This window comes from Brachyhypopomus gauderio, chromosome 21 (genome assembly GCF_052324685.1).
Source record: "Brachyhypopomus gauderio isolate BG-103 chromosome 21, BGAUD_0.2, whole genome shotgun sequence".
NCBI classification, from domain to species: Eukaryota; Metazoa; Chordata; class Actinopteri; order Gymnotiformes; family Hypopomidae; genus Brachyhypopomus; species Brachyhypopomus gauderio.
The window spans coordinates 4,379,197-4,399,832 of record NC_135231.1 but is presented as its reverse complement, the minus strand read 5'-3'; the positions used below and the strand labels follow the sequence as shown (position 1 = coordinate 4,399,832).

The 20,636-nt window shown below is 48.2% G+C and overlaps 1 protein-coding gene across 4 annotated transcripts in view; it reads right to left on the bottom strand.

The window, feature by feature from the left end:
• myt1b (myelin transcription factor 1b) overlaps positions 1-20,636 on the bottom strand; it is a 79,638-nt gene that overhangs the window by 12,717 nt on the left and 46,285 nt on the right. The window contains exons 1-11 of one of the 4 annotated variants that reach the window (XM_076984252.1): positions 18,304-18,542; positions 12,214-12,314; positions 8,374-8,428; positions 7,471-7,501; positions 6,166-6,228; positions 4,978-5,252; positions 3,935-4,864; positions 2,488-2,622; positions 1,993-2,083; positions 1,764-1,883; positions 70-284 (exon numbers count right to left, since the gene is read on the bottom strand). In XM_076984252.1, the coding sequence (XP_076840367.1) occupies positions 70-284; positions 1,764-1,883; positions 1,993-2,083; positions 2,488-2,622; positions 3,935-4,864; positions 4,978-5,252; positions 6,166-6,228; positions 7,471-7,501; positions 8,374-8,428 (1,915 nt within the window). In that variant the 5' untranslated portion in view covers positions 12,214-12,314; positions 18,304-18,542. Of the gene's footprint in view, positions 1-69; positions 285-1,763; positions 1,884-1,992; positions 2,084-2,487; positions 2,623-3,934; positions 4,865-4,977; positions 5,253-6,165; positions 6,229-7,470; positions 7,502-8,373; positions 8,429-12,213; positions 12,315-17,664; positions 17,736-17,993; positions 18,276-18,303; positions 18,543-20,636 lie in introns of those variants that run through there. The other 3 variants (XM_076984251.1, XM_076984253.1, XM_076984250.1) reach the window with 3 other exon arrangements.

Genomic DNA, 20,636 nt, shown 5'->3' with positions numbered 1-20,636 from the left:
GCGTTACTCCGGCAGGCTCCCCGGGGGGTCGAGGGGCAGCTCGCTGGAAGCCAGGAGGCCCAGACTCACGTTTGAAGGCCTTGGGTGAGGTTTCGCTGGTGTGCATCTTTGGGGCGAGCACGCGCTTGCCGAACACCTGCACGTCGAAGCTTGCATAATCGAAGGAGACCTTGGAGTACTTCTCCAGTTCCTTGGCCAGGTTGGCGCGCGGGGTGCTGGGGACGAGGCTGGCCCTGTAGCTACCATACTGGGGCACCTCCAGCTGCTTCACAAAACACATAGGCCTGGAGAGGGAGAGAGAGAGAGAGAGAGAGAGAGAGAGAGAGAGAGAGAGAGAGAGAGAGAGAGAGAGAGAACGCACCAAATATGATCTGATTAGAGGTAGGAACTATAGGAAAATTTACAGCACTGGTCCTGACTGCTTTTATGATGATGTTTTGTTAATAACTTTGTCCATTCGGTGCTCAGTTTATTTCAGTGGCTTTGGCAATATTGCAACTTGTAACGTTTGAGCCAATAAAGCGCTGGCAGGCGAGAGAGCCTCGCTACTGAAATTTAATTGTGTTTTTTACATGAAGTTATTTATATAAATGTAATTTCCTTCCCAAGAGGCCAGCATCTTCTGAAAGAGGAAGAAAAGGGAAGCGAATGAGGGCAGAGAAGACGAGAGGAGGAGCCGGACAAAGGACAGACTGATACAGACTCATGAAGAAAAGGAAGACACACAGAAAAACAGAGACTGGGGGGAGAGTGATGGAGGATGAGAGGAGAGAGACACCCTCTCCAGGAGGAGAGGGGCCGGATTAAATGCTGCCTTATCGCCACGGCGCATATTTGTTTATTGTGGAGTAATATTATTCACCTTAAAACCTCTTCACAACCTGGAGCGCACGCAGTTCTGAGCGCTGTGTCACCGCTACACCTGCAGAACAATGAGGTCCACACCTCCACCCTTCCCACAACGTGAGCCTCCACCACGCACCCCCCCCTCCCCCAAGTGTTCATGCATGCTGATGTAGTTAAAAACACTTAAGTAACGGGAAAACCAAGTGGGTTCAGTCCGCCGGGACTCGAGGCCACACACACACACACACACACACACACACACACAAGTGTGCGGAGTTGCGGGCGCCTCCTTCATTAGTCCGCCGTGCTTCCATTAGAGCGGTGAAGCGTGTGCGAACGTTCCCCCCCCCCCCCACCCCCCTGTGACCTCCTCGCCTCCCCCTAATGGGTTCGCCCACGCCGGTGCTCATTTGAATCATAATACGACAGTCGGCGTTCGGTGTGTGTGTGCGCGCGCGTGTGTGTGTGTGTGTGTGTGTGGGGGGGGGGGGGGGGGGGTCGTCGTCTGTTTTGTGTGACGGCCCACGTGCTTCCTCGAGGAGAGTAATTATTTTTTCGTATGCTTCGTGCCCCGTAAGTCTGTTAATTAGCTTATCGGTGGCGTAATTAGAGACGTGGGGCTGGCGTGTGAACTTGGAATGATAGGCTAGGCTGTTCGCTATTAGACGGCGCGAGAAGGGGGTTAGCGACCCGGCCAATCACCACGTCGGTAACTGGGTCCCCTCCTTATGATTGACGGCGGGGTTAAGAAACCATGGCGGCTGGTGTTTTTGATTGACACACCAGGGGAGCGGGCGGCTGGAATCGGGTTTTCCTCCTGCCCTGAGGCTACTCCACAGCTGCTGAATCCTTTGCCCTGATTGGCTGCTTCTCCCTTGAGTGAAGAGTACAGGGGTTGAGGGGTCGTGGGCCCTTACCTGAGCACTCTGTCCGAGTTGGGGCTGCCCTTGGAGAGCTCGCTCATCGGCTGGGGCAGGTGCTGCTTGTCGTGGTTCTTGGACAGCTTCTCGGCCGCAGCGATGGGGCACCCCGACAAACTGCAAGCAGACCCCGGGGGTGAGTGAGGGAGCAGACCCAGGCCCACGTGCATGCGCGCGTGTGTGTGTGTGTGTGTGTGCGTTACTGAACCGGGGACAGTTGCGGTACCTGCGGTGCGTGTTGCGGTTGCTGTTAACGTGGCCCTGGCCCGTGCAGCCGGGTGTGGGGCACTTGAGGACGTTCTCGTGCATGGCCAGAACTGCAGGACGTAGCATGACACAGAGGGACAGAGGGATTTTAGCAACACTAGCAAGATGACAACCAGTCCACAGCATCAAAACCACACCAGCAGCATACATGCAAAGTCTCTGTGAGCATTCATGCTACTTACAACCCTGTCCTGTTTGATTTTGAAGCATTATAAATATATAATAAAAATTAAAACAAGGCCTCAGTTTGCAAACCGGATTAATCTGTAAATTATTTTATTGTGACATTTATTTATAGATCAATGAATTTGGATTTATAGCATTACAGTAATAACTGTGAGAGTGCAATAGAGTAGGCTTCACAGTGTATGTGAGTGTGTGTGTGTGTGTGTGTGTGTGTGTGTGTGTGTGTGTGTGTGTGTGTGTGTGTGTGTGTGTAGAGGTGCTGCCTCACTTTCAGGGGGAATCCTGTCTTTGTGCGGGCAGCCTGACAGACTGCGGTGGTGAGGGTATAGTCCGGTCACATGACCTGTGCCATCACAGCCGGGGGTGGGACATTTGACTTCTCTTTTCTCTGGTCTGGAACTCTCTGTGAAGGAGTGGACCAGACTGCATGTCTTTCAAACAATGTCTCCGCAACTTATTATAACAAGACATGGAGCAGAGATTAAAAAAAGGTTGGGCATACACACACACACACACACACACACACACACACACACACACACACACACACACACACACGTGAGCTAACCTTATCTGGGGTAGTATGTAGGTCTTTGAGAGCACATTTACAGTGATAATGATAGCCATTCCATGCAGTGGATGAGGGGAGGGGTTAACATGGCATTAGCTCTGGTCAGGAGCGTTCACGCATGTTGAAAAATGGGCCTCATTAAACCCACGTTAGCACTGGCAAGGTTTATCTATCCCGCACACACGGGAGGGGCCTTCAAATAGAGGTACGGGAACATTAAAATGAGAGCAAAATAATTGAGAGAGGAGAAAAGGAGGAGGTTTTGATAGAGGGACAGCAAGAATGAATGAGGGAAAGAGAAGAGAGAAAGAAAGGGAGAGAGAGGTAGAGGGAGAGAGACAGAAAGGGAGAGAATTTTATGCGTGCTCTACTGGCTCCTTAATTGAATGTTGAAATGTTAACGAGACATGCACCTTCTAATTAAAGCTGGACAGAGCCTGAGGAAGACCGTTAAAGGGAGAAGAGCAGAAACCATCTGAGCACGCTCGGTGAGAGCACCGGCGTGAGCACCAGGCATGGTGCCAAACCCACAACCACAAACAAACCAATAAACGAACAAACAAATGCCAAACCAATCTAATTACACCCTCCCCACACCACTCTCTGCATCTCTCTCTCACACTGAGTGCTTCCATCAGTAATTACAGACTGCAGCTCTAGTTTATCTATGGAAACAAATTCATTTGACCCATTTACTCTCTATTGCTATTCCATTAACAGGGTATAGGGCTTGGGCGGCTTATCTAAGCAAGTGCATGTCTATATTTCAACATATTTATCTATGTTTAATTGGGCATAGGTGTACAGTTATGAACAACTGGAATCTTGTGAAAGCACTTTGTAAACATACATAGAGGCCTACATATAATTACAAATACACAATAAACTTCAAATATATCTATATAGACAGACATATGAAAGATAGATCTATCTATCTATCTATCTATCTATCTATCTATCTATCTATCTATCTATCTATCTATCTAGACAGATAGTTAAATAGTCAAGAAAGAAAGAAAGATAGATAGATAGATAGATAGATAGATAGATAGATAGATAGATAGATAGATAGATAGATAGATAGATAGATAGATGAAGTGATATAAGGCTGGGTGGTGAGGTGATTGTTGATTATTGATTATACCTTTGCTGTAGTAGCTCTTGCGTAGCTGATCCACGTGTTTCGTGGGCCTGTCGTCAAGAGGAAAGTAGCGCTGGCGTTCGGGCATGTGTGTGAACTCACGGTGACCTTTGACCTGCTGTGCTTTCAGAGCAATGGCCTGTTCGAGCAGGCCCAGGTTTCCCCGCATCATGTCGTACATGTCTGGGTCGTCAGCGGCCGTGGAGCGGGGCGGCGAGCTGTCTTCATCCTCCTCGCCATCCTCGCCGTCCTCGTTGTCATGCTCGGACTCCTCAGAGCGCACCTCAATCACTACAGCAGCTGTGGACGCCTTGCCGGAGACATAGCTCTCTGGCGTCAGAGGCTTGTGGGTAATGTAGTCCTCCTGAAGCTGGGATGCTTTAACCACAGTCATTGCGGCAGGGTCAGAGAGGTCATGCCGCGCCGACTGCTGCTCTTCCTCCTCCTCCTCCTCCTCATACTCTTCCATGTATGCTTTGCCCTCAGGTGACTCAGCATGGCCAGCGGGCTGTGTGGCGGAGCCCTCGGAGAAGTAGCGGTGGTCTGACTCCTCCCCCCTGCCGTCCTCTAGCTCCTCCCCCCTCCTCTCTCTCTCCCCCATCACATCCTCGCTTTCCCCGTTCACCCCGTTCACCGCGGGCACCCCACCTGTTGCTTGGACCCCGTCTTTCATCCGTTCCCTCTCTCCGTCTCCCTCCTCTTCTTCTTCTTCTTCCTCCTCCTCCTCCTCTTCTGCCCCTGGACCGTCCTCCTGCCCCTCCATGGCAACGGGCTGCTGTGGCGGCGCTTGTTGTCGTGGGGACGCCGAGCTGCTGTTGTGGGTGCTGATGTGCAGCAGGGTGTTGGTCACTATGTGCTGGTAGCTGGACAGGTTGTCTGGTCCAGATGCTTTGGGCTTTTCTGTGCTGGACGCCTCAATGATCACGCACTCCTCTAAGGGAAGCGCACAGAACAACATCACAGTTGGAGTTACCCAAATTTATTCATGCGTTTTTCTTCTATGTCCCTGTAGTGACCAGCTGTTTCTGATGTGTTCCACCACCCACCTTCATCACCCTCCTCTCCCTCGCCTGCATCGTTGCTCTCCACTATCTGCCCCTCGTCTTCCTGATGTGCTTCGACGCCACGCAGCTGCTGGCCTTCCTCCTCCTCCTCCTCCTCCCTCACCTCCGTCTCCTCCCCGCTCCCCTCGCTCTCTGCGTTGAAGCACTCGTCCAGCGCCAGCTTCAGGGGGTGGGACTTCCTCTTGGAGGCGGGCTGTTGTGGCTCAGACTCCTCCTCCTGGAGCCTCCTCTTTCTGGCTAGTGGGCAGCTCAGTGTACTATAGGAAAAGGAAAGAGATATGTAAAACAGGGGGGGGGGGAGTTGTCAAGCTTTATAGGAGAGAGAATTAAGTGGTGTCATACTTAAGTCTGCTACTGTATAGTAACATACATAAGTCAGTTAAAAGCATCATAATCACAACATAAAGCCATGCAAAGGGCACAAAGCAAGCAAACGCGAGCTAAAGCCGTCCACATACAGTGCACTGCTCTGTGTGTGCCTATAGAGGGTGCTGTGCAAGTTAAAAGCCATTATACATAACAGTCAATTGACTGGAACACTTAATAAAACCACAATCAGAAGAGAGGGATAGGGGGAGAATGAGAAAGAGAGAGGAGCCACAGAGAACAAAATTCAATAAAGCCCTCGTCTAGAATGCTAAGCTACTGAAGCAAGACGTGGAGAGATCTATAAACATGAAGCATCTAAAATGGCCTCCCCAACAGATACACATGTAAATAAAAACAACTGTAATATATTTCCAATAAATTGGAGAGATGACTTAACGCCCTGACTAGTGGCTTCACACATACCATAGCAAGAATGTATATGTGTGTATGTTAGTTTGTTTGCGTGCAGGGGTGTGTGTTTGTGAGCACGCGTGTGTGTGCGGTGCGTGTGTGTGTGTGCGCGTGTGTGTGGGGGGTGTGTGTTTATGTGTGTGGATGTGTGTGTAGAAGGAGGGATGGAGACATTACTGTGCCTTGTCTAAAGGCAGCTGAGAAAGGAAGAGAGAATTAAAGTGAGACAAAGAGACCAAACAGAGATTGTGAGCAGATAAAGTCGAAGGTGAGCGAACGGTCTGCTCACAGATAAATGCCAGGGGCTACCGGGAAGCAGCCTGAGTCTGTCCCCACAGTACTGTGGACCAGAACAGACTAAGAGCTGATTGGGCAGTTAAACTCTCATACCTTCTGTGTCGGGCATATTTGCCACTGATGTGGCCAGAGCCATTGCATCCTGGAGTTGGACAGCTAAATAGGGTCAGAAGCATATCAAATTAGACCTGGGCTCAAAGAAGATACTTTTCTAGATCGTTATTTATAAGATGGAACATTTCAATATTCTGTGGGACCTAAGGATGCTTAAACACATTTCCCAAACATTTTATACGTATATATGTCCAAAGCGAACATAAAGAGACTGGTTGGACTTCACGGACTATCAGTCTTTATATCTAAATAAGTATTCTGCTCAAAACCTGTGGTTCTTGAACTTCGATGTCTTTTATCGCCACTCCCTCTTTTACAGCTCAATCCGCTACATTATGCCAGATCGAACCAATTAGCACTGTGGTGTGTTTAAACGCTGCGTTTGCATGCATAATGAGCCGGAGCGCGCGCTCCGCACCTACGCGCTCTCCAGCAGAGTGAGCGGGCCGCACGCCGCGACGCGCTCGCGCCAGCAGGGAAACGTGGGGAGCTACAGCGGGCCGTTTATGAATATGTCACGCAAGATGATAATCTGCAGCCATGCATATGCATGAGGAAGCGTGTTAACTGGAAAATTACATGTAGGATCCCGTGTTAGTGCAAAAACAAGAGCATTCCTCTAATTGGGGGCAGCCAGACAAAACAAACAGAACAAAACAAGCAGCGACGACGATCCAAACGGGTCAGGCGGCGGTGAGAAGGGTGCGCAGAGTACACATGACCCCAGCGCACCATATCATACAACCCATGTCATTGTGTTTTCTAGAGAGGTGCTTTGTAGGGTGCAGGTTACCTACGGGGGGGGGGGGCTCTCTCTCATCTATTTAAACCAGACAGGCGTTTAAAGGCCCAGAAGAAAATACGCTAGCATTTTAACTGACCCTGATGCTATAATGCGCAGCAGTAAATCGGGCTCTGCTCAACACGCCCGCCTGGCCATGAAGTGGGAGGCGTGACTGCGATACGGGCCACCCACCCCAGCCGTGTCAGCCCACAGGCGTCGCCATGCCGACTGAAAGTACAGTCACGCAAACGTAGGTAGTCTCCAAACTGACAACGTCAGCGCGAGGAGCGCTTAAAAATCATAGCAGGGGAGAAACCGAATTCAAAATGAGAAAAAAACCCCCAGCATATATGGCCAGTCAATTAGGAACCATAGGGATTCCATCAATCTTTGTGGTGCCTATGGAAGTGTCTCCTTGAAATGGCATGTTCATGTTGAGATGATGCGCAGGGGTAGCGGGTCTGCAGCGTGTGAGTGTGCGGGGAGAGAGTCTCTCTTACCTCAGCTCCTGTCCCACAGTCTCGGCGGGAGCTGCGGGGAAACAGACACGGAGGAGGGTTAGGGCGAGGATGACCACAGAGCGCTGAGATCAATAAATCACCACGGCGTGGAGCGCGCAGGAGGGCGGGAGCAGAAACATACATGACTGCATTATCACGGAAAACATGTGCGTCGCTCGCTTACACAGCACACGCGCGCGCGCGCGCGCACACACACACACACACACACACACACACACACACACACACACACACACACACACACATGCACAAAAAATAACTGATACAGCCAAAACGCCCAGTCTTGATGAGCAGTAAAATGTGCAGCTATATGCAGCCTTCAGCAAGGGACTGTAATTAATTGTTGCTGTGGAATTAAAAGCAAACGGTGAAATCCAACGCAAAATCGCAACATCAGCAGTAAAGGGAAGCATTTTTTAATCAATACCTTTGAGAACCGCATTTAGCCCGGCGTGAGGAGAGGGAGAGTGGAGGAAAAACTGATATGCTAGGTAAGTCTTGGGATTAAAACAGTGTTTTAAAGTGATTTTCATGAATACATGTTTAATGGCCAAGTAAGACAGGCTGTGAAGTCATGACTGCTCACTGCTCCGTGATGTGCTGCATTGCTCTTGCCTTTCATCATGCTGTCTCCAGTCCTACACGTTACAGCATCATGTGAACACGCACCACCAAAAGTCCATACAAGAGTTTCTCACTCAGTGTTACTCTCTCTCTCTCTCTCACACACACACACACACACACACACACACACACACAGTGACCTTAGTCTGGTGTGTTGGTAAGCACAAGCGTCCTGTTTGAATGGGCATAAAAGCAGATGCTTAGCTAAGCAGCAGAAATGATGACTCTGAAGAGCAGGGAGAGAGAGAGAAAACACACCTTTTCCACCCTTGGACCGTGTGCGTGTGCGCTTGTCATCAATGTCCAAACTCATCTGTTGCAGAGAGAAAACAAAAGCATTCAAAGTTCAGCATAGGGAAGAGGACACACACACACACACACACACACACACACACACACACACACACACACACACACACACACACACACACACACACACACACACACACACACACACACACACATTTCCATCTTCACATGAACATATTACAGCAGGGAATGCACTGAAATACACACAGCACTGTAGCCCACTGAAGTCATTCATAATGCTTAGGAACATATACACATGGTTCCCGTATATGGCAGGCATGGTTTCTCTTCCTGGTTCCTGTAGTATGGACATATCAGATTACCTCTGCAAGACACATGCTTTATTTCCCAAGCCAGGAAGAACACAGAGACTGAGAGTGTGGGTGAGAGAGAGCGAGGGACAGAGAGAGAGGGAGGGAGAAAGAAGGAGGGAGAGAGATGGAAGGAGAGAAAGAAAATGTTAAATTATTAAAGAAAAAAATACATCCCTAAAAATACACTGTTATCTCTCTCTCTCTTTCTCTCTCTCTCTCTCTCTCTCTCTCTCTCTTCTCTCTTTTTCTCTCTATCCATCATTTCATCACCCTGCAATTTACTGCACCTGAACAATCAATATGATTGGCCCGTGCTCTTGGGGAAGTGCAGGGCATCTGGAAAAAGCTCCCATTTGTGCCTGTGGTCCCATGGGGGGCGGGAGTGATAATTATAACGGTAATAATAAGCACAGGGCTGACAATAATACAAACACAGTCACTCCAAATCACTGTAATTCCTCTCTCACAGGGCCAGCTCTCTCCCTCATCCCAACACCGCGCTTTCTGGCACAAAAGAGCAGGTGTCAAACCCTGTTTCGCACACACACACACACACACACACACACACACACACACACACACACACACACAGACGTGCGCACACAACCTAGAATGGGCTCACTCTAAAGCTACTGGCTGGTTTTAAGTCACAATGGTGCCATTAGCCGCGATTACCCGGACGTTTGAAATCAAATGGACTCCATGCAAATGCGAGAGAAGTGGCGTGGTGGCCTCCCTGAGACGCTGCGTCCACACTCGGGCGCTTTGTTGCGGGGAGCCCCTGACCCTGGCACTGACACACTGGAGTTTCACATGGGAGTTTATCTTTATCCTCTCTCCTCCTCCTTCTCTCTCCTCCACTCTTTCTTCTCTCCTCTCTTGCGCGGGCCACTTCCTGCTGGTAGCTGATGAGTCGGGTGTGTGTGTGTGTGTGTGTTGGGGGTGGGGCGTGCAGTTATAAAGTCAGCTGTGTTTGCTTACGCGCCCGTGGGGGCGTGTGTGCTCGTGTCTGGTCGCATCCGGACGTACAGGTGCGCTAACGGGCCTCTCTCTGTCCCTCCCGGACGTGGCAGGCGGGGCTCACAGGCCTGCTTTGTGCTGGCGGGGCCGGGCGGCCGGGTTGGGGGGGGGGGTGTATGGGGGTAACTCGTGGCCTCCCCTGACTCGCTGGCCCACGGGGAAAGTTTGCTCAAGCTCTCCGCCAAAAAGTAAAAAAGGCAGAGATGAACAGCGGCGTTGTGTGTGAGGTCAGGCGCCCGTGCGTGTGTGTGTGTGTGTGTGCGGCTGTGGTGTCTTGTTCATCAGCGGAGTTTGTATACCCTCTCTGTGCTTCTGAGACGTGCCTCCGACCTCCCAAAACACAAAGCCCAGGGCACAGATGAGGCCCCTGCATTCTTCTCTTCCTAATGATGACACTACGCTGCTCCTTCTCTCCCTCTCTCCCTCTCTCCCCGTCTCTCTCTCTCTCCTCTCACCCGGCCCTTTCATTCCTCCTCCCGTCTTTAGCTGATAGTCAACACATGAATCGCGCAGGCAGTAATAGAGCCCTGCATCGCTTTCATGTTTGCGTAACCATAGCTACATGCGCGTTCCTTTCAAATAGGTAAGCGCATCTGAGTTTGCATACCCCCCCCCCCCCCCCCCCCCACACACACACACACACACACGCACACCAAATTCCAGCTCATTAAAAGTGCACGTTGCGGAGCGGGAGGAGAGGGAGGAGTGCGGTGTGCCGTCAGCCCGCCGGCTTCATCCGTCTTTCCCCGTATCTCTTTCAAAAGCCCTTTTAATGTATGTTCAGACCTGTCCTTCGTCTGGGGCTTTTTTAATTACGCCCTTTGACCGAAGAATGTATGTTAGCCAGAGGAAGGAAAGCAGTGAGAGTTGGAATGAGAGAGAGATACAGAGAGAGCAAGAGAGAGAGAGAGAGAGAGAGAGAGAGAGAGAGAGAGACTGAGGAGGATGACAGTGAGGAGAGAGAGAAAGATGCATGTATGGAGACACACTGCAGGGATTGAGAGAGAGAGAGTGAGTGAGAAAGAGAAATAAAGAGAGTGAAAGAGAGAGAGACACAGAGAGAGATGGTGGGGTCATGAATTCTCCAGAAAGCGTACAATAAGAGCTGTAGATTTTTATGAGTTAGGATACGGGGAGGTCCACGCATCCCTGCAGGCTGTGTGTTGCATTATTAATTATGTCCCTCTCCGCTGGCCGTATAGGCGGGCGTGTGGGCTTGCTCCCGCTTGCTAGCCTGACAGCTCTATGTAAATTGCTGGCTGGGGGCAATGACTCCACAAAGAAGGTCACCTCTCCGCCCCCGGTGGGAATAAATGAGCCTTTTATTCCGTTCCACGTTTACAAGAGGGCCGGCGAGCTCATCGCAGCGCTGCAACAAGCCACGAAGTGACAGGCTGAGTGACGTCTCCGGAAATTACCTGCGGACAATTAAAGGAGTCCGACGCAGTCGCCAAGGAGACCCGTCAAGCCCGTCCGTCACGGGACGGGGGAGGAGCGGATTTTATGGATGCGCCCCGGGCTTGACTGACAAGCAATGAGGGTTATGTTTGTGTGTGTGTGTGTGTTCATGTAGTACTTGTGAATTCAGAGTGGTGGATATCAGTTGCGTTAGATGCTGCTTGTGTGCACAGATGTGTGCGGTACCTGTGCGGGTGTGTTCATGTTTTACTTTCTTTTATCTATAAGACTCTCATGAACACCCCCGTTCTCTCTGTGTTTAGGCAGATGAAGGCTGAGGAGGCCTGCTAGATGCCGCGTGGCCCTCAGAATGTGGCATCATCTAATTGGACGCTCTTTAAAGCAAAGCATTGCAACGGCAGCGAATCGGCTGCTCCAGACGAGTCCCTTCCATCGGAGCTAAAGGGGAAACATTAACCGTGTCGGCGGGGGACGGGGTTTGAGTCTCTCTGTCCCACCTTGCTCTCGAACGTCTCCTATCAGGACCCCTCTAATGAGATTTCTACTGAAACTAAAGTGATGGCAAGGCTGTGCAAAAAGGGAGCCTGTTGCAAGAAGAAAAGCATAAAGGCTGAGAGAGGCCCCACGCGGCGGGCTGGGCGCCCACCTCGCAGGAGAGGTGGAGAGGGAGGAGGAGGGAGGGGTGGAGAGCAGGCGGGCGACGGAGCGAGGAAGGGGTGGAGAGCAGGCGGGCGACGGAGCGAGGGAGGGAAAGACTTCTTTTATGTTGATGAAAAGAGCGCAAACAAAAGCGGCTCAAGGACGTGGGCACTTTCGAACCACTCCACACCTTCCAAATAATGCGGAAAAAGGCCTCCGGAAACAAAGTCCGAAGGGCGCGGGACAGGCGGGACAGGCGTTTAGGGGCGGGGTAGGGTGTGGTGGGGGTTCAGGTGGACGCGGTGCCGTCGGACTCCAGGTTCTGCTTGAGGGAAGCCCTTTGCTTCTGGATCGGCCGGGCCCCGGATCGGCCGGGCCCCGGATCGGCGGGACTTACTTTGGTTGGTCGGCTCTGCGGTCTGAGAGAGGGCCGGCAGCGGCTGATCTTGTCTCCTCGCGTCCAGCGCTGGCTCAGGAGCTCGGCCCGGTACTCATTCTCTGCTCCAGGACAAGAGGAGGAAGGAAGAGGAAGAGGAGGATCAGCGTCAGGTCCGATGAGGCAGGACGGGTAGGTGAAGACAGCACCAGAGACTCATCAGTAATGGGGCCACGTCACCCCGTCACCTGTCCAGGTGCAGGGAAACTACTGCATCACAAAGGGCACTTTCAGCACTGGAAACTCAGATACACACAAACGAAGGCAAACAAGCATGTACACACACACACGCACACAAAGTCTCACACATGCACACACACAAACACACACTCGCTCACACTCGCACACATATGTGACAACAATGCAGCATCCAAATATTACAGAAGCAGCAGATCATATTATTGAGGCCCAAAGCAGAGCCACTCATAGACATTTGATACTTGAAACCACCTGGTAAAGCAGGAACACACACACACACACACACACACACACACACACACACGCACGCACTCACACACACACACACACACACACACACGTTACACATGAGCACACACACACACACGTCTCTCTTTCTCTCACACACACACACACACACACACACACACACACACACACACACACACACACACACACACGAACATATGCTAAAGTATGTCTGCCAGTCTGCTATTAGAATCAATCAAATGTGTGCATTTTTATTGTGCTTTTAGTAGTGGGGTGCATAAGAGAGTGGTGTGGCAAAGAGGGGGGTGGGTCAGGGTTCTGGGGGAGGGGCATAAAGTCATAAATAATGAATCAACCATAAATCAGAGCTCTTTTTCCCCATCTTGGTCTTTTTTCATCAGGGTAATAGCCTCTGCCACAGTGCTGAATTGACAGACATGCGAGTTAAAGTAATAAAAGCGTATCCTGATAAAACCTGATGAAAGTAGAATCCCCCAGAATGCACTGCTTTGGCACTAATTCTGTCACACTCTGCATTACCGTGATCATCCCATTCATCACTGTACACAGATCAGTGTCTCACTGTTGAATTTCAGTGGCACCTTTGGGTCTGGTGTAAAACTATGTGTGCTGGTGCTCACTGACAAAATTAAAACTAAGATCAGTTTATGTTCTTCACTGAAAATGTTTGATAATAATAATAATTCATATTGCCACAATGACTATTCTTAATTAATAACAACAATAACAACAACAATAATAGTAATATAATAATAATAATAGCACCTGTTTTATTATACCCTGTTTCCAGTTTACCTTTCTATTTACGATGCCTGTTAATACCCATCTCTTCTTCTCCGTTGCATCCCCTCATAACATCCTCTCTTCTCCTCTCACTCAATCTGTCATTTTTTCCCTGACAGTGGGCTCCCATCTGTCTCAGCCTGGGCAATAAAACACACCTCTGATGGAGAGAGAGAGAGAGAGAGAGAGAGAGAGAGAGAGAGAGAGAGAGAGAGAGAGAGAGAGAGAGAGAGAGAGAGTGGGAGACAGAGGGAGAGAGAGGGAGAGAGGGAGAGAGAAAGAGCAAGAGAGAGCGAGAGAGGGTGAGAGAGAGCAAGAGGGAGAAAGGGAGAGGGAGAGAGAGAGCTAGAGAGCAGAAAGATACTTAGCTTTGAGTGATAGAGTTTGCTGTCAGTAAATAAGGGGCTTGTTAAACATGTCTGTCTTCCCTCTGTCTGTTCCTCTCTCCTTCTCCCTCTCTTTATCCCTAACATCTGCCCTCCTCTCTCAGCAAGCACAACGTAAACAAACCAGGCAGATCTGATTTGGCTCCTTTCAAAACTCTGCAGAGCAGCAATAACACAGAAAGACAGGCAGGATGCCAGTCAGGGCCACGGGGCTGTAGGGCATTGTCAGTAAAAGCATTTCCAACATTTCCAATGCGCTTTATGTGTGCGCACGCTTGCACACACACTCACACACTCACTCACACACACACATACACACAAACTTTCTGTGCTTGCACAGAACAAAACGCTTATTTTTCAACTTCCAGCTTCCCTCTCCAAAAGTGACTATAACAGCAGCACTATTCACTCTCCCAGCAGCTTGAGCTCTCTCTCAATTTCAAGCCAAATAAACACAACTGTGGAGAACAGACAGCACTGTCATCACACTGATAAACCCCTGCAGCCTCCTTATAAGACCTCCTCTTCATGCTTTTCAGGCTCTCCAGAAGAGCCTCACCTCCACGATCCAGCCCTGTGGTCCTGTGCAGCCACACCGGTCTCTAGTGCTACCCTGACCCAAGCAACGAGGAAGATTTACTGGGGTGAACTCTGCATTAATTACAGATGAGAAAGAGATCACCGTTTGCAGATTGCCCGGAATGTTCTGTTTAGGGGATTTAGTAGCAACAGCCAACACTGCTGATGAAAATGATGATCTTTCAGAGATAAAGCGTGATGAACAGAACACAGAAGGGAGAAAACAAAGTGAGAATGGAGGTGGAGAGATGCTCCCCTGGTCTGCACCAGTATCCTGCAGTCTAAGGTGGAGTATGGACAGACACAGATGCACAGTTTAGATTAAATATGGGTGGAAGTAATGACTGTGATCTGATGGGCATTTCCAGTTAAATAGGACTTAAGCAATAACTCTATGTCTTAAAGCATTGCTCTTAATAAAAAACGAATAGTGGCGTTAACTTATTCAATGCACTCAAGTGAAACAAAAACAAAGATGACAACAACAATAACAAATTAATGTTTATTATTGTTGCTATTACTATTACTGCTATTATTATTATTAACAGAGTGTACTGCTGATCTAAATCTTGTTTTTTCGTTCCAAAAACCAGTAAATGTATCCACAGCCAGTGAAGGTCACTGTTCAGCGATACAATTTAAAATAAAAAAATAAAACATAAAAGAGCTCCTTGGAGAGGCACACTTTTCACGCCTGCAAAAGGAAAACACTATTACACCCACAAACCGTGGACGCTCATTTAGCCGCTGCTCTTTCAACGCTCCGCGGTGCCTTAAGAACCTTCTTAAGGTTCGCGATAAGTTGTCTTTGAACCAACCGCACGGTCTTGGTTTCCAGCCCTAAGAAAGAACACTTCTTCTGAGACGTCTCGGAGACGCCGGGAATACATGTGAACACACAACGTTGCAGCTGTGGAACAAACACGGGGATGTAAAACTGACCAGCAAGACCAACGAACGCGTCCTAAGTCGCCAGGTTCGTGTGTACACGGGTTCGTGCTCCGAGCCTCCCGGCCCATTCCAAACAGCACTTTTCTTTATTAATGACGGGGACGACCCTGACCCCGGCCTTCGTGGCATGACTTTGTGGAGTGCACTGAATGATAACGGCGCTATTTGGCCCAGCTGCTCTATTCGACATGTTTATTGCCTTCCCCACTCCGGCGCTCCCGCGGCACCTGCTGCCCTCACGCACTCGTCGCACGCGTCTCAATTTTGCACCTTCCCAACTCGCAAAAGTCCACCTTGTGTGAGACACAAGAGCATTTTGTGTCATTATAAACGCACAAGACTTGGCGAGACCGAAGAATTCGTGATGTTACAGCTTAATCAAAAGAAGCGTGTAAAGAGCTTTGTCCATTATAGTTAAATGGACCCATTCACTCAAAGTACCCTACAGCCCAAAGCTTATAGTTGAAATTTATTCTTAGCGACTTTTCGGTTAAGTGAAACGTCATTGAAAAAACTAAATCTACAGAAAACGATTTTCAGTCATGCGTTCACAAATAAGGAACTGCGAGGATATCACAACACACAAAAACAGATAACATCCACCTTTATTAAACTCAAAAGTGTCCCGGCACCATTCCGCCCACCTTTAAATTTCTCCGCAATTTCCTCAAAGAGATAGAATCTGCCCAAGTTATTACCAAAGCCCTTTCCAGACGATCAAATAAACGACCGTGGGGCGCCGGTCTGTTCACCGGAACAACCAGACCCGACGAACCTTCACATTTTACAGTAGCTGCAGTACAAAACGAAATCATATACTAAACAGCATTTAGGTTACTTTGCAAAAGTCTATTTTTTTCATTGTACTGGTTGTACGCGTGTAGTAGCAGCAGCGATAGGAGCAACAGTACTAAAGTAATAGAAGCAATAGAAACAATATCGACAACAGCCACTTGTCAGTAGTAAAACTAAGAGGAGCAGTGAGGGTAGAACCCGGTAGTATGATGTGACTACGGTCCGGTTGTATTTCTTTATTCGAAGTGATATATATATATATATATATATATATATATATATATATATATATATATATATATATATATATATATATTTATATATAGACACACAAGACTGGTTTCTTGTATGAAACCTACTAGTGCAGCAAATAAACTTTCAGATCAAAGATGCGCGGGGGAAAATCACAGTCAAGCATCCTGTACATCCACCATCTTGGTTGCAGGTGTTTTGATCCGACACTTCACACAATACGGAATATGTCGTCAACGAAAACACATAATGTCAGAATAACAGATAAGCGGAGCGTGCATGCGCTCGTGCTCGGAGCTGCATCGCGCGAGAGCGACTGGGAGCGCGAGCGCTCGGGCGTTTTTGCCTCTCCTCTCCAGTCGCGGTTCACGTTTCATGACTTTCTCTTACGCATCTCACCAGGGGCGGTTGACATTTAAAGAGAGCATCTCCGCTCTGTTCTGTGCTGCAGAACATCAAATGGCCACCCCTCTTCCTCCACGCCATCCGTGCGCTCTGCCGGGAGTCCAGTGCAACGCCCATTGTTCGACCTTAATTACAAGAGCCATATGGAACCAACTCCGAATACTGCCGGGGACCCTAAACCACGACAATGTATCGCAACTAAACCATTTTAAGATGTAGTTTTTTAAACAACTTATTACCTAAGCGTGGACCTGACATCAGCAGTAGATACTGAAAATCTTACCCTGACATTTATACGAACAGAAGGAAAAGCTAAAGAGAAGCCAGTTACAACATCGACTGGCAAAGACCTTCAGAAAATGCGTTGTAAATATGGTAAAAACGGACCGCAGCCTTGTTACACTGGCGTGACGGAACCGTCAAATGAAGAAGCACCGGGCTACGCAACCGCACGCGATTTCTGTGCCAAAGTGCGCAAACAAACAGCCATTTCCACGTTTTAGCGAGAGCGCCATAGTTTACCGCTCCTACATCACTTTCCCCCATCCCAACTCCTCACTCTTGGCTTCTTGGACCACGCTACTGACAGATGCAAGGAAACGCGTTTTACTCGAACACTACCCACTCTCACTCAAATATTCGAACATATGCTGTCCTTATGCTGGTACAGTTTATCAGATATTACCGTTAAGACTTCAAGCATTAAAAACACTGACCCAAAACAAAGCAATGTCCACATAGAGATTCAAAAGATCATTAATAGCCTCGAAGGTTAAATACTAAAATAACTTACCAAGCGAGGACAGTTAACGCGTTTCTTCTGTCGGATTAAAACACCTTGATAAGGTAGAGCATCTCGCAATGGGATGATGTAGATACATCGATCTATAAGTACGACCAGCTTTGGTGAAATTATTAAGAAACGTTCTAAAAACTGCGACTCGAAGCTATAGCGACTTCTTGGTAGGCTAAATTGTCAAGAACCGCTTCGCAGATCTTACAATCCAAGAGTTAAGCGTGTTAAACGTTTGTTCTTTAATAAAATACAAAACGACAATAAATAGTCAAATGCAATGTTTCAAAACTGAAACAAGCTAAGGGTAATTTTAGGATAATATTTACCTGAGAAATAGGATAATTCCGAAAAATGTCGTCCTATCGACAGACGGGAAGGTGTTCCTCGTTTGGGGGATGTATTCAGTATGCTGTCAAATAGTTTGGATCAAATGATCCCATTTACAGATATTTAAAACGTCTAAACTACTGATCCGGTAAATCCAGACAGAATCACAGAGAAATGCGGGATAATCTGCTTTTCTGCTGCTGATGCGGGCGCGCGAGGCTCCAGAAGGGGTGGTAAATGTTACTTGTTTGTAAGCAAAAACATGGCTTCATTTGCCTTTGTCAGCGAGAAAACGTAATATTGACTTACCTTTCCCTCATGAGCCATTGTCCCCCACCTCCTCCCTCCGCCCTTTGCCATGACATCACGAAAGCTGTAGTAAAACCTACAACATCAGATGGGCTGGGCTTTGGGTACCCCCCACAATAATTCAATGGGCATGTGTAGAGATATATACACACACTCAGTTTCTTATGCTCTCTCTCCCCAGATATAGGCTATAAAGCCGAGAACGCTCTCTCTCTTTCTGTCACACACACACACACACACACACACACACACACACACACACACACACACACACACACACACACACACACACACACACACGCGCGCGCGCGCGCGCGCGCGCGCAAGTACTTTCGGCTAGTTTATGTTGTTAGTATTTGAGTATCGGACACACTAGGGTTGTTTTGATGTAGACTACGCAGACACATCTTTTGATGATAAAACGCACTGTGCGCGTTGCTCCAGTGTACGTGCGTCTGGTGGTTTGCTCTGACCAATTAAGAGCATAAGCCGCTTATTTCACACCCGGTGATTAATCTTTAGTTTTCCACAAAAGCATGTCGCCAGTTTTATGTGGGCCTTCCCCCTGCGAACCTCCCTATGTGGTACCGTCCAATGATTCACACAATAACAACATATATATATAGGTGCGCTTCAACGTGTAGGCCGATAATATATGAAAGTTCGGTCTTTGAAAGTTGCGACTGATCTGAAAAGCTTTTTAACTGACTCGGCTGAACACAAGAATTTACATGCATTATTATTCCAAAAACCAGTATAATATGTAAATAATGAATTTATATGTTGTTCATTCCTCAATGCTTACACTTTATCTATTTGAAAAGGGTAAAAAGTATGTAAATAGCGAATAGACTTAACTGGAAAAACACTTTACTTGACATAAACGGAACAACGTATGAAATGTTTTAAAGACAGTACATACATTCAACTACTATCACTTTAAGTGAACAGACCAATGAAACTTGGAATGACTCCCAAATATTGCTCGCACGGTTGTTTTTCTTTGTTGTTTTGTAACCATTAGTGAAAATGACAACCATTCATTACAAGCCATTTGAGAATATTCCCCACAAATGCCACTCTTTATCTGCTGTCTCCACGCCGCGCACGGGGGAAATTTCCAAAAGCCAACCTTCGCCTTTCAGAAATTCTATTAAATTCTTATCTCTTTGAGGCAGGCTCTTTTTTTGCTATCCCATTGTTATGCATTGGAGCTGAAATCAATCACGGAACGTCCACGCCGCATCAATATGATTCCAGTTGTGCGACGCTGAGCAGAGCTCCACAAACTGAAACACAACCCAATAAACAAGGGCCAGAAAGAGAAAAAAATATACACATAGAAAATAAGTTTCACTGTCAGACGCCTGAGACCAAGAGTCAGATGTATGGGGCAAGTCTGACTGCTTCTAAGAATGTCTCGGAGGACGCAAAGCAAATGATAACAGAGAAAAGCTAGAACAGGCATGTAAGCAGAGGCTGCGCTTCAGCGAGCTTCAGTACCCCAGACAGCGCTTTAGCCCACACGCGCTAGCCAAGAACCATGGACAGCGACACGGTGCCAAGCGGGAAGTACACGGACATAACAAACGGTTCGTGTTGTTCACAGAATAATTATCCTTTCATTGTATTGTTACAAATATACCAGCTTTGGTGATGTGTAGGACATCACACAAATACGTACAAATAACGCTGAAAAACCCACTGATAGTTTAGCCTGGGTGGCAACCTCGTGGCCTTCCTTGTGATCAGTTGATCAATTGCGTGTCAAAATTATTGTTGCGTGGGACCAAACTGCTAAGATATTATTTCCGATGCGTCATTTACACCTTTTATTACTTTGAACTAACACTATTCTGGTGAGGAAATGTGTGCAGCTGTCTCGCGGGGATTTTTATATGAGTCTACCATTTCGACTTCAGTGTCTAATCGAGCCCGTTTTATTACAAATGAAATTCCCTTCTCTTCTGCCCCAGAAGCTGCGCTTAATGCCAGCTGCTGGTTCAGCACGTTGCCTGGGATCAACGCGAGACCGGTGTCTGTATTGTGCCGAGAGTCTGGTCAGTATAAATATTGCATAAGGTAGCAGCGGAGAGAGTAAAGTTGAGAGGCCCCAACTCTGCGAAGGCCCTCGACAGATGGAATAAGCTGACAGATAACAGAAAAGTTTGAAAGCGCCTCAGGGCTGGTATTGTCCGCCGCGCAGTCATTATAGTCCCCGTGGAAACAACCCGCCCTTTGTCCAAATAGTTCGGCAGCAGTGAAGTTTAGCAAAGGGTGTGTGTCTTGTAAGTTCCTGAAAGTTGTACTGTGGTATATGAAACTCACAAAGC